Consider the following 12,229-nt stretch of genomic DNA (forward strand, 5'->3'; position numbering starts at 1 on the left):
AGATCATAGCTTAGTAGTAGTAATGAATTTACCTGTTTCTGCCTACTAGATTATCAATTTCATATCTTTGCCTCATTTTGGACTCTTAAATGTAGCATTCCTGTTTTGGGAAGAAATATATGAAGTAGCTGTTCACCATGCCTTACCCAGTATGATTAGATCCTTGTTACTGTATAAGCTGATTGGGAACTGATTACAGAATATCTTCCCTAAGGAACTACATTTTTTATTTTTTTATTACAGATGTTCTCTTCTTGATTTATGCGTGGTTTACTTGCTTTATATATTTGAAGGAAAGTAGTTATCACATGTTCTTATTGCACATAAAACAATTCTTTTCAGAGAACTACAGATAAGCCAAAGTTCGTTTTGGAACCAAGCATTTGAATAGGAGAAAAATAACAACACTGCAGAAATGAGTCAGAATGTGAGTACTTTAATTATTTAAATTTATATTAATGAAATATAATTGATTGAATGAGGGTATATAGAAGTTTGTTTATGGTTAAGTTTTATGGACTGCATTTTTATTTCTAGTTGAATCCAGCCAGACTGGAACATCACCATACACATTCCCTTGATTTGACAGAATCACTGGAAAGGACAGATGTTCATCGCCAATACAGACAACAGTTCCTTGAAAAGAGAGCAAAGTTTAATCATACGCAGGCACTACCACCTACCCCAAAAGCAGTAAAAGATTTATTCTCTGATGATGCTACTACATTATGTTCTACCACATCTACTTCATCCACTTCGTTAGATGATGAAAATGCATTACCTCATAAACATGAGAAGTCACGTTCTGGTACGCCAATCAGTGAACTTATTCAAAGATTCACATCTGAACTGCTGAATCATGAAATATCCAGTCTAGAACCTCAGTCCCAGTCATCTGTGAAACAATCATTAGAATTCAAATCAAATGATAATACCCAGGTTTCATGTAAGTTAACAGCATGCTCACATTCACAGTCACCTACAATTTCCTCATCTGCATTCAAAGAAAATACAACCAGATGTGATACTGTGAAACAAACAGGTCTTTCTGTACCACTTAAGTCTGTAAATCTGGTTAAACTAACAGATACCTCATTTCAACATGGTGTTGCACTACGCCGTCCATCTGACTTCTACAGGCTTGAAAGTCATGACATAAAGTCTACTGAACCTTTATCAGAACAGTCATTAATGAAAGATACAGACACGGCTGCTTCTTTCCAGATGCTACCATCATTAAATATAGATTCAGTAGTTCTTGGAACCATTGAACACACTCCTGAAGTTGCAAGAACAACTCATGTGACAACTGCTATTCCATTCAGACCACCAAACTGGGTAAAGTTTCCAAAGACAAGTACTGATGAAACAGATGCAACACCATCAAGTTCAAGTGTTAATGTAACTGAATCTTCTACAGAGTCTTCCGTTGTGCAACCACATCTGATCAGACCACCTTCATTACAGTCTTATGTTGCTCGACCAAATCTGACCAGAGCTTCTTCAATCCAGTCTAATCTTATGACAGAGGGAAGTACATCCTCTGAAGCTCCTACCTCGTCACTGCTACTTTCAAAAAATCTTGGAACCATTGAACACACACCAGAAGTTGCAAGAACAGCTCATGTCACAACTGCTATTCCATTCAGACCACCAAACTGGGTAAACTTTCCAAAGACAAGTACTGATGAAACAGATGCAACACCATCAAGTTCAAGTGTTAATGTAACTGAATCTTCTACAGAGTCTTCTGTTGTGCAACCACATCTGATCAGACCACCTTCATTCCAGTTTTATGTTGCTCAACCAAATCTTACCAGAGCTTCTTCATTCCAGTCTTATCTTATGACAGAGGGAAGTACATCCTCTGAAGCTCCTGCCTCGTCACTGCTACTTTTAAACAATCAAGAGCTAAGTATGAGTGACATGAAGAAAGAACAGAATTCTTCATCTGAAAGGATTATGAAGCAGTCCATTCCACCTAACAAAGCACTAAATATAATATTATCCTCATGCAAACCATCAACTAGTTCAGTAAATTTGATTTCCAACAGGAAGAGTCCAAACGCCGATGAACTTAGTAATTCACATTTTCGGAGTAGTGTTAAATTTGTTCGGCGTTCTAGCACTAGTGCATTGTCATCTTTCCCCCGTCGATCACAAATGCCAACTATACCTGTTAAATTACTTGTGAGAAAGTTCTCAGAAAATAACTGATATGGTATTTGCAGCTACTTACACATTTCCAGTAAAAGATAGCACTATGTACGCTATGTTCATGCAGCATCTCACAGATTGCATTTAGTGCTGCCCTCAGAGAGATACACTCATGTTCATGCATGGATTTATATAATATCATAATATAATACTTATGTTGTGAAGGTTTGGAGTTTATGGAGGATATTGTGATGATCTTAATTGTACATTTGGTATGTCTGGGAAACATGATCCTCACCTGCAGAAAAAGGCTTAGTGAAATCCAAGATTAAGTACAGGAAGTTTGTGAATATATCAGATTCACTGCAGAAATAATTGTTGGTTGAGAGCTGATAGGCGCAATAATGTATAATAAATCATTAATCAGAGGAGTTTTTTGATGATACATCCATACACACATACTGGATAAGCCATATACGTGTTGTGTGTGTTATAGATCATTCAGTTGGAAGAGTTATTCGAAGCAACATCTGGTCATACATACTAGGGTTGAACCATTTTCCTGTGGTGTGTGTAATAAGTTACTCAATTGGGAGAGTCAACTAAAGAGACATGAGTGTGTAAATCACATACACAATGCAGAGTTGCCATATTCCTGCATCAGGATAATCTTAAGTCATCTTTGTATCTGTAATGTGAATTATGTGCATTTCTATAGTATACGTAATAAATCTTTCAAGTTTCCAAGTAGTCTTCAGAGGCATCATTGCATATTTATTAGAGAGCATTCCTAGTCCTGTCACTTGTAAATATTTTTCTGGTATTAGAATTTTAATGTATATCACCTCATTCATATATTGTATGTTCAAGATTGGAGTATACACCCACTTTAATTTAGGTGCAAAGTTAATTCTTGTGCAATACTGGGGTACCAAAATTATTCGTTGGTGTTTTATTTAGATTTATGGGGTAGACATTACATATAGGTTGGATATTAGTTAACCAGGTGAATGTGGTCTTTGGAATGTGACATTGTGAGGTCTTGTAGGTGGTTACCAACATATTAGACGAATACATCTCACCTTTTTATCGATTGAACACCGTTACCACTGCTCACGCCTTTATTACTTTGACTACACGATAGATGTCATAATAAATGTGGTTAAACGATAGGATAAAAAAAAAGGTAAATACATGATTCTAGGATGCTAACAAGCATTTTTTGTTGAGTTTATTAAAGATTGTGGAGTTTTGTTTTGGAGTATTTTATGTAATATCAAATATAAGGAATAGCATTCACATTCCGATGGGATTATTAAAGCGAGTTGCAAAAATTTTATTCAAGACACGTTCTGCGATAGTTATAACGGGAAGTGACACATGAAGTTCCAGCTGTCAAAACAGATTTTAATGTAAAATATTGGAGTGAAAAATGTTGAAGGTATGGCCATTCTGTAGTGTACTAGATCGTATTATGTAATGTATACTTTGATACATACTTATAATAAATTGTAGAAGATTCGGGTTGAAAAATAACGGACCACTTTGTTCCCAAAAAATGCCCATTTCATCGGAGTTACTGTTGGTCAGGAATAATTAAACCGTTATCCTACTGACCTGCTTAAACTGGTATTGAATTTGGGTTTTACTTAAAATTATTAGACCTAACACAAAGCCTTGAACGTACCCGACCCTTATCTGATACTATGGGAATGCCGAGTAGCATGTGGATGTATTAAATTAAGCTGAGAGGAAGAAGTTGCTTATAGTGAAAAAAATGGGTGAAACTGCAGGAAGGGGTATAATGTGGCCCTACTTTGTAGTGGTGTTTCTATAGCATCAAATGTTTGCCAGACTTATAGTTTAGAAATTTGATTATCTCCAAGTTGGAGGGAACTAGCACTAAACCTGTGAATTAATCCTTAGGTATCATGTTGGTTATTTGTAATACTGGAAATTCTGAAACAAGCTAAACTATGTCTGTTCAACCTTCAAAATCTGCATAATCTAATAATTAATCCAGTTTACATCTGCACAGCCTTCTTTGTTCAAACATCCAGGCCCATTTGTTTTGTAAGTAGCTCTTTATGAAGAAGTTTCAATGTCATTGCATTTTGTGGTAATTTCTTGTTTCCCTCATCTGAAGTACATCCAAAGCCCATTCCTCCTTGATTTAACTAACATAACAATAGTAGGTAAGCTGTAAAGACCATGAAATTCCTCGTTACATAATGCCCCCTAGTCTATTTATTCTGTGCCTGAAACAAATAAGAACATAGTACTGATACATTTTATTTGAAGAGTAAATAATAGTTTATTGCTTATCTTGGTTATAATATTATAAAATCTGTTAACATCCTTTCAACAAATACTGTTTAAGGCATAATGGAAGTACAAGAGAAACCAGTTTTTATGCCTCCTAAAAAAAGGACTTCTGGAAAGCGGTTTACTGCAAGTACTCATGCTGACCATATCATGACAGTTCAGGTTAGAGTTGTGTATTGTACATTCTCAGTGTTGTATGTTTTGTTTAACAGTTATCAAAAACTGTTACCAGTCATGTGGCACAACATAAATGCAGTTATCGAACTAGAAAGTACTGATAAAGTAACCACATAAGTTGAAATGGAATATCATAAGATTTAAATCTTTCACAGCATGTGAATGTTATAAAATCCTGTCAGGCCAGTCAGTTTGTCAAAATTAAGGAATGTTTCCTGGCATGAAACTTAGTGCCTGAGTCAAAATAATTGTTGTGGTAAATAGTCTAAAGCAACAGTTTATGGAAGTTACTGTGTACTATTTATCATATCTCTCAGTTATTTACTGTTTTTGTTTCTGTGTGAAGATCAAGGCTCAGAATCCATCAGAAAGCAGTTTGTCATCCAAAACAAATAATGTTAATGGCAATGGAACAGTGGATATTGGCATTGCTCTGGAGACAGATATTCATAGTATTCCCAACAGCTGTGACATAAATGGTAAGAAACTATCAGATCCCTCACCTATGATTGAAAATGGACATGTGTCGGGTATTCTTAATTCATCATCAGCAACAGCATTGCATCATCCAGAGCAAGCAAGCACAAACACCAGTTTAAGTCAGAGTGAACAAAGCCTTGATATGGATCTTATCCATGAGACAGTGGAAACTAAGAAAGCTAAAGCCAAGAAGAAGGTGAATATTTGCACTGATCGTGAGGATTTAGAAGAAGAAGATGCTTCAAGTAATGTCGAAACAATGGCACTTAGACGAGGTTCAGAGACATCTGATTCAGTGGCTGATAACTCTGGTGTGAGTGGAAGCACAGATGGCTGCCTCACCATGACAGGCACCATTAAACGTGGGAAGAAAGCTGGCCAAAGTGTGGATGTGCGGTTGAATATGTCTCGTGAAGAATTGGAGGTTCTGGAGGCTGTTATTGCAGCCAAATGCCATACTTCAACTTCACCTAGTTCTTGGTTCACTTGTGGTCAAAGGAAAGGGCCACACATTACCATATGGACAGTTTTGTGTCTCCCTTTTGTCATTGCAATATCTTGCGTCTACTCCTTCTATATGGGAACAATCACATGGTACAATGTTTTCACATATTACACTGAAGAAAAGCCTATTTTGTGCAGAATCCTCGTGACCCCATTTCTTATTCTTCTTTATCCATTTCTTATTTTAATTTTTACTATAGGTCTTGGCCTTTATGCTGGAATAGTACAGATTTCCTGGTTTTTTGACAGTTGGTACAAAGAGATTACAGATTTAGAGAAGGGGTTTTATGGTTGGTTATGTGCTGCATTGAAACATGAAGATTGCTCCCCATATGAAGTAGTAGTTCTAACAGATATTCAGAGTTCATTGGAAGGAGATCAACCAAAGAGGTCTTCTTCTGAGAACTCCACTGCATAATACGTGACTTCCTCTTGCATATTTTGCAATATTAAATTATAGATTTCTTTGTATTCATATATTCTCAAATGGCAGATGTTTGTCTCACACACACACAAGGAACTTATCATTGTACAAGGTATCTTTTCCATTTATTGTGTTTAGAAATTGAAAATTGGTTTGCCCATTGTTTACTGAGGATGGTAGTAATTAATGATGCAGTTCCTTAAAGGATAGTGTTCGGTATATACATATTTGGAAAGTTGTAATTACAGTTTTCTTGGATTAATTTGAAAATAAACAAATACCTTATCTAATATGCAAGGCAAAAATAAATAAATTGAAAGGAGAATTTATCAGATGAAGTGTGATTCTGCCTTTATTTCCTTATTGAGAAAGTTCATAACACTAAAAAATTTATTGTGCCTTAGTTTGAGCCCTTGCAGGTGGTTTTGCAATTTGTATATTTCTAGGTTACCTGAAGTCTTGGATTGCAGATCCAAAAATAAAGTGGATATGCGTGCTCTGATATTGTACCGACTCTTTATCACTAGACAAAATTTCCTTTAAGATCTGCTACAGTTAAGTCCTGATATTAGGTATTCGACTTTTATTTAACAGGACTCATTTGAATCTCAGTGAAGATTACTGTAAGTTTTCATAGGTCCTTCTAGGCAACAAAGGTCATGTTTTCCTCTGTTTCTCTGTTACACACAGTATAATAGAGGCCATTTTGACCTCTGTATTTGTAATTCATTTATGACTCCTTCAATGACAATCTTAAAATTTCTTATGGTTCTGTGTGTGTGTGCGTGGGCATGTGCATGCTATTATCAGGGATGGAAATGGCTTCATAGAACAGGAAAGACACTCCTGTAAAAGGTAGATGATCCAGTTCAGTAGAAAATTCAGGGAATGACCAATGTATATTATAAAGAAGTTACTACAAAGCATATTCAGAATTTTTTTCCTATATGCATCATTGTTGGGAACAGTAATTATGGCATTCAGTATAATTTAGTCCCACAAATTAATACACAATGTATTGCACCATTACCAGAACCTTTAAACATCAACAGATATGACATCTTAAAACAAGAGGAATACTTTTGTTCAGTAAGTTAGAAAGTGTACACATAGCATTATAATTCTGTTGCATTTTCCAGAATTTGACCTTTGTGAATGACACCAGTAACATTAGACTTGCCTGGGCTCAATGATTTTTGTGTGGTCTTGGTGATAACATCATCACAGAAATGGATAGTTGAGGATATTCAACCAGTCCCTCTTATGAGCAAAAATGCATATAGTCAACATAATACACAATGTGCCCATTGTAGTTATTTGATCTTAACCAAAATTGGAATGGGTTGATAAATTTTAATAAAACTCTCAATTATCAGTTTCATGAACATCTGTTTAGGTGTTCTTGATGGGCAGAGCGAAGATAATAGGCACCTTTTTGAAACTTTTAGTTGCAAACACATGTATTTTATTTAGTTGTAGTTTTTTTATGATGCTTTCTCAGTAGCTCAGGCTATATAGTGTCATGCAAGCATGTGTAAGAAGGCATTCTAGAAATGAGTAAATGGCATCTGTGCCCATTTCCAGCCCTGACTATAGTTGGACGGAAGCCGGTGTTGTTCAGTGCATTATTTTTAGAGAATTACATATTGGTCATTTAAATACTGAAGTATTCTACTGTCAGTAATGCATCAATTACTATGCAGCAGATATCAAGGTCACTTGTCATGGCATAATTCATTTATATTAAACTAGCCAACATTTATATATTATTTAACACACCTTTATGTTTAAACATTCCAAACAGGTTTTAGCTGTATTTGTAATTGTACATAATAGTATTTTATCAAACAGATTATCTCATGCCTGAGTATTACATGTCCTGTAGAGTGGTATTTCTTAAATGAATACTTTCCTTTTCAAGTACAGTATGTGAATGAGGTTTTGAAATTGTTACACCTAGTTTTGGCATGTGGAATCATGCAATTAATACATCAACAGTAAGAACATAATTTCACATATTCTTGGACAAAATAAGTATATAATACACAAGCTTCTTTGAAATTGCATTTATAGGTTTGTTTACTTTATTTATAAGAGAATAAAGCTTGATGAGATATAAAATGTTAGGAAGGCAGAATTAAATAAAACCTTTGTAAGTGCAAGGAGCACACATTTAATGTAACATGTTATAGTTACGGAAAAAGGGCTATCCATGTTCTGGGGCCTGTATAGAGTAATTATATGCCTGTTCTATTGATGTCTTCAAAAACAGTATGTTAGCCGATTTTATATTAAAAATTTACTCCATGACCTTCAAGTAATCTTACCCATTTAACCCTTTAAAGAACTGTGGTAACTACGTGTACCACTTACATTAGTGATCAGTAACTGTGCATTTTCCCCTACAATTTAGATATAGATGTCATATGAATCAGAATAAGAATCAGTTATTCCCCTAACAGCATTGACCACCTGATCTTTGTAATGGAGGTGCATTGTCTTCTTTGAGGTAGGGACTGTGTTTATTATTTAGATGAGCTTCAACTTCAGGAGGAAATTAGTCTGACTTAAAATAGAACATAAGCTATTGATTATTCAGGATTTTTATATAGTCAGTATACCAAAATTTTGCTATGACTTTTTGGCAATGACAATTCATATTTTAATTAATATTGTGGAAAATAAATACTGTAGATTAAAGTTCAGTAGATGAGAGATGCTAGTTATGACCCATTTTAAGGAACTATTCCATAATTTTCAGATATTAGGATGATAAAATCAGAAAGGAGAATTTGATGGGTGCAGCATGGGAACATGAGAAATGTGAACAAAACTTTGGTTAGAATGCCTGAAATGAAGTGACTATTCAGAAGATCTAGGCATACATGGGAGGATTATATTAAAATGGATCTAAATGCAATAGGGTGGGAGGGTGTGGATTAGATTCATGTGGCTCATGATAGGGGTCACTGGGTTCTTGTGAACATGGTAGTGAACCTTTAGATTCCATTAAAAGGCAGGGAATTTCTTGACCAGCAAAGCATAATATGTATCAGCTTTAAAAGGCCTCTGCTCTGTCAAGTTAGAGACACTCTGTTGCCTTTACCAGTATAAAAAGCTCAATTAACATAAGCATTTAGGCCTTACATATGGGAAAAGACCAGTACAGCAGTTGAAAGTTAAACATAAAACTGAAGCATTGTAATAAAATAAGAATTTAGAAAATTTTAAATAGTTAATCTGTTATTAAAGTAACTTATTGTTGAAATTTTAGTGTGACTAAAAAAACTTTCAAAACATTCCTCAGAAATTAGAGCTGGCAGATTATATATTATGTGGCACCTCATGGGGAAGATACAGTTGAAGAATTTCTTTGTTGAGCATTTTAGAAATTCTGAGGGTAGAAGATGTGAATATATAAAGTACAGATGTGCAGGGTAATAGTTGACAGGAGCTCTGACAACAGGACAAATTGCTAACAGTGATCTGTGATTGGGGTTGGTTACAAAGTAGATGTACTCATATGATGGAAAGAGTACTATATCTCTTCTGATAATGCAAGTATTTAAATAATCTGCTCAGATCTGTGGCTTAACCTGAAATGACTGATGTCACAACAGAGTGACATTTGCACCACAAGGTTTTTTTATTAGCTTATGCTTGGCAGACAACCCATCTGTCTTCTGAGCTAGCTGATGCTCTGTCTGTCTTTTAATATACATCATGGCAAAGACATTGAGGAACAGCTGTACTAACCTAATTGTGATAAATAGCCTTAAAAGTTATCTGCAGATTATGAATACCCAAGATGGGCTTTTTGGTGCCACATATACACAGTAAGGGACAGTGGTCTGTTAGAACATACTGCATTTTTATGTGGTACATCCAAGACAGAATGATGGGAAACTTTCCTTCCATATATGCATTCCATTAGATCTCTTGAAGTTGTGATTATAAAGTTCTAGCCCATGAAATTATTTGCTCACAATACCATATCACCAAACTATGTGTATGGACATCAGAAACTCACTTTCCAGTATATATGGATAGAAAATGGCAGCTGATGAAACAGAACACTGATAGATGTGAATGGATTGTAGAATGCAGTACTGTTTTTACTGAGTTAAGTGAGGAATGAGACTGAAACATTTTCTTGATTAATGCTCTTTTATGGTACTTGGACCAATTAATACTTCAATATAATAATGTGTGTGAGTCATCAAAAATATTTGGATATCCTTTATTTTAGAATTCGTATATTTTGCCTGATGAGCACAAGAATTTAATGTGGCTCTATTACCAAGGTGTTTCATAAAATATGAATTCTTGAAATGTTTGTAACATAATACAGTTTGATGTGTTGGTATTTGTAACCTAAACTTTGTGTCAAAAGTGTGTGTGTTTTAATGTAGCATTTGATACATGATACCTACACTAGGCATGCATGAATATTTTATCAAATGTTGCTCACTTCTCTGCCTGTTTAAGCATATATAAATTTCTTGTCTGTGGTCACAAGTTGTTGGTTATAGATGGATTTTTCTGTTAAGTAAATGTTTTGAAATCAGAGATAAACGTGTTATTCTAGTGTAAAGTCATCTTAAACACTGCTTACTTACAGGTGTCATATTTCATGCACACATGCAGTGTGGAAGTCCGAGTGCTTAAGTCATGTACATTCATGTGTGTGTATGGGGCTTTAAGAATTATGGTTGCCTGCACGTCATGCTTGACCACCCTGGTGCATTTATAGCCCTGTGTGTGTGTATATACATCAAAGTATAATCTTAGTTCATAACCATAACAAATTCAGTGTAAAAGTTAAATAGTGCTAGAAATAAGAGGCAGGCCCAAATGGCTGTATATCTCTGGTTTCAAATTGATGAACGCTGTCGTGATATTATAATTGTGTGTACTCCTTCAGTGACATGAAGAAATGTGTCTGTGATATATTCCAAATACTTTATTCCAGAATTAGTCTGATGTGATTTATGGCCGTTGCTATGCTCAGATTCACAGTTGTGTATCTATTTAGGGCTTGCGTGCATTTTAATATCACAACAATTCAATTGCCACACTGAATTCTGAATAATCTTCATTTGTGCTAAAACCGTTCTTATAGTGTAGGTTGGTTCTAAACAGTTATTTTCCCCCCACCCTTCCCCCAATATATCAGTAGCTGAGTGGTTAGAAGACATCTGTCTACAGCAGATACTGGTGACTGCTATGGCCTAAACTCAACTTTTCAGAATGGTGTGAACCTCTCCTTTGCAGATCTTGCCTTATTTACATTGCATTTTTTGGGAGTTGGTGGTTAGGAATTTATGTAACAAAGTACTTGTGATTATATGTAGTATGTTTTCAAAACATTATTGGGATATTTGGAGATGGCAATAATTTGAGATAAAAGCCTTAATTCAGTAGCATCAGTATTAATTTGTCAGTATTAAGAGCAAGAAATCAGTTAAGTACAGTGTACTGATAATTTGAGCCCTTTTACTCAATAATGAAACTTACAATTGTTATGCAGGCCATGGTGAAAACACAAGCATGGAAGACATGTGGCAGTGGAGTGAAAACATACTCACTTATTTAAGAGCAGAAACAGGTGCCTCCTATGGTATTTAGATGAATGTCATGTAGTGAGCACTGGTGTCCTCCATGGCACTCATGTAAAGACCTATGTTCTATAAGAATGTGCCATTTTTTCTCATTAGACTAATTCCATATATTATCATAACAGCAACAAACATAATTTGTGTTTTCCTATGGTCCTACATGTATGTTTCTTATTGCATTATTAAAGCAGCCTGTTGTGGTCTTGGCATACACCATACACCATATTTCGCTATACTATACCACAGTATAGTGACATCAAAAATTTACAGGCAGACCCCGCAAACTGTTCATTGTTCAACTGTTTACCTCGTGTAGCATGTAAGATCTGGACTGATAAGCTTTATATTAATTCCAGTTTCTTGCACTTTATGCTTAGCAATTGTATGTGTATGCAGCCATGTGTTGGAAGTATAAAGACTGGATATTATATGACAAATGGTAAATGTTCATTATAGTATCTAATCCTCAATTCCCATTTTGTTTAAGAACCAGCTATATAATAACAGCAGTCTCCACTCACTCCTTTGAAAGAAATTATTTTAT

The 12,229-nt window shown here is 35.1% G+C and overlaps 2 protein-coding genes and 1 long non-coding RNA gene across 6 annotated transcripts; 2 read left to right on the top strand and 1 right to left on the bottom strand.

Annotated features, from left to right (window-relative positions):
• The first annotated feature begins 342 nt into the window (after window positions 1-342).
• LOC147873259 (uncharacterized) lies at window positions 343-2,907 on the top strand. Its single transcript, XM_087352001.1, has 2 exons — window positions 343-427; window positions 538-2,907. Exons 1-2 carry the CDS (start codon window positions 416-418, stop codon window positions 2,215-2,217), a joined length of 1,692 nt encoding a protein of 563 aa, XP_087208127.1. The 5' UTR covers window positions 343-415; the 3' UTR covers window positions 2,218-2,907.
• LOC110840514 (uncharacterized) lies at window positions 417-3,318 on the bottom strand. Its single transcript, XR_002546895.2, has 3 exons — window positions 3,240-3,318; window positions 782-895; window positions 417-636 (listed from the first exon to the last, which is right to left on the bottom strand). It is a non-coding gene; the product is annotated as an uncharacterized LOC110840514 (long non-coding RNA).
• On the top strand, window positions 3,254-12,122 carry LOC110840512 (transmembrane protein 169). Of its 4 annotated transcripts, none has more exons than XM_022085589.2 (3): window positions 3,255-3,598; window positions 4,538-4,644; window positions 5,006-12,122. In XM_022085589.2, exons 2-3 carry the CDS (start codon window positions 4,543-4,545, stop codon window positions 6,059-6,061), a joined length of 1,158 nt encoding a protein of 385 aa, XP_021941281.1. In that variant the 5' UTR covers window positions 3,255-3,598; window positions 4,538-4,542; the 3' UTR covers window positions 6,062-12,122. The 4 variants fall into 4 exon arrangements, with proteins under 4 accessions (XP_021941284.1, XP_021941281.1, XP_021941282.1 ...); XM_022085590.2 differs by lacking the exon at window positions 3,255-3,598 and adding an exon at window positions 3,605-4,230; XM_022085592.2 differs by lacking the exon at window positions 4,538-4,644 and having other exon boundaries at window positions 3,254-3,598.
• The last annotated feature ends 107 nt before the right edge of the window (window positions 12,123-12,229 follow it).

The sequence above is a fragment of the Zootermopsis nevadensis genome, unplaced genomic scaffold, assembly GCF_977971745.1.
Source record: "Zootermopsis nevadensis isolate Lab colony 2312 unplaced genomic scaffold, Znev_1.0 Znev_ptg000020l, whole genome shotgun sequence".
NCBI lineage: Eukaryota > Metazoa > Arthropoda > Insecta > Blattodea > Termopsidae > Zootermopsis > Zootermopsis nevadensis.

Excerpts from the sequence above, each read along its gene's own strand:
- LOC110840512 (XM_022085589.2), top strand. The coding sequence starts at position 4,543 with ATGGAAGTACAAGAGAAACCAGTTTTTATGCCTCCTAAAAAAAGGACT. Across the intron at positions 4,645-5,005 it reads ACCATATCATGACAGTTCAG|ATCAAGGCTCAGAATCCATC; the intron begins GTTAGAGTTGTG and ends TTCTGTGTGAAG.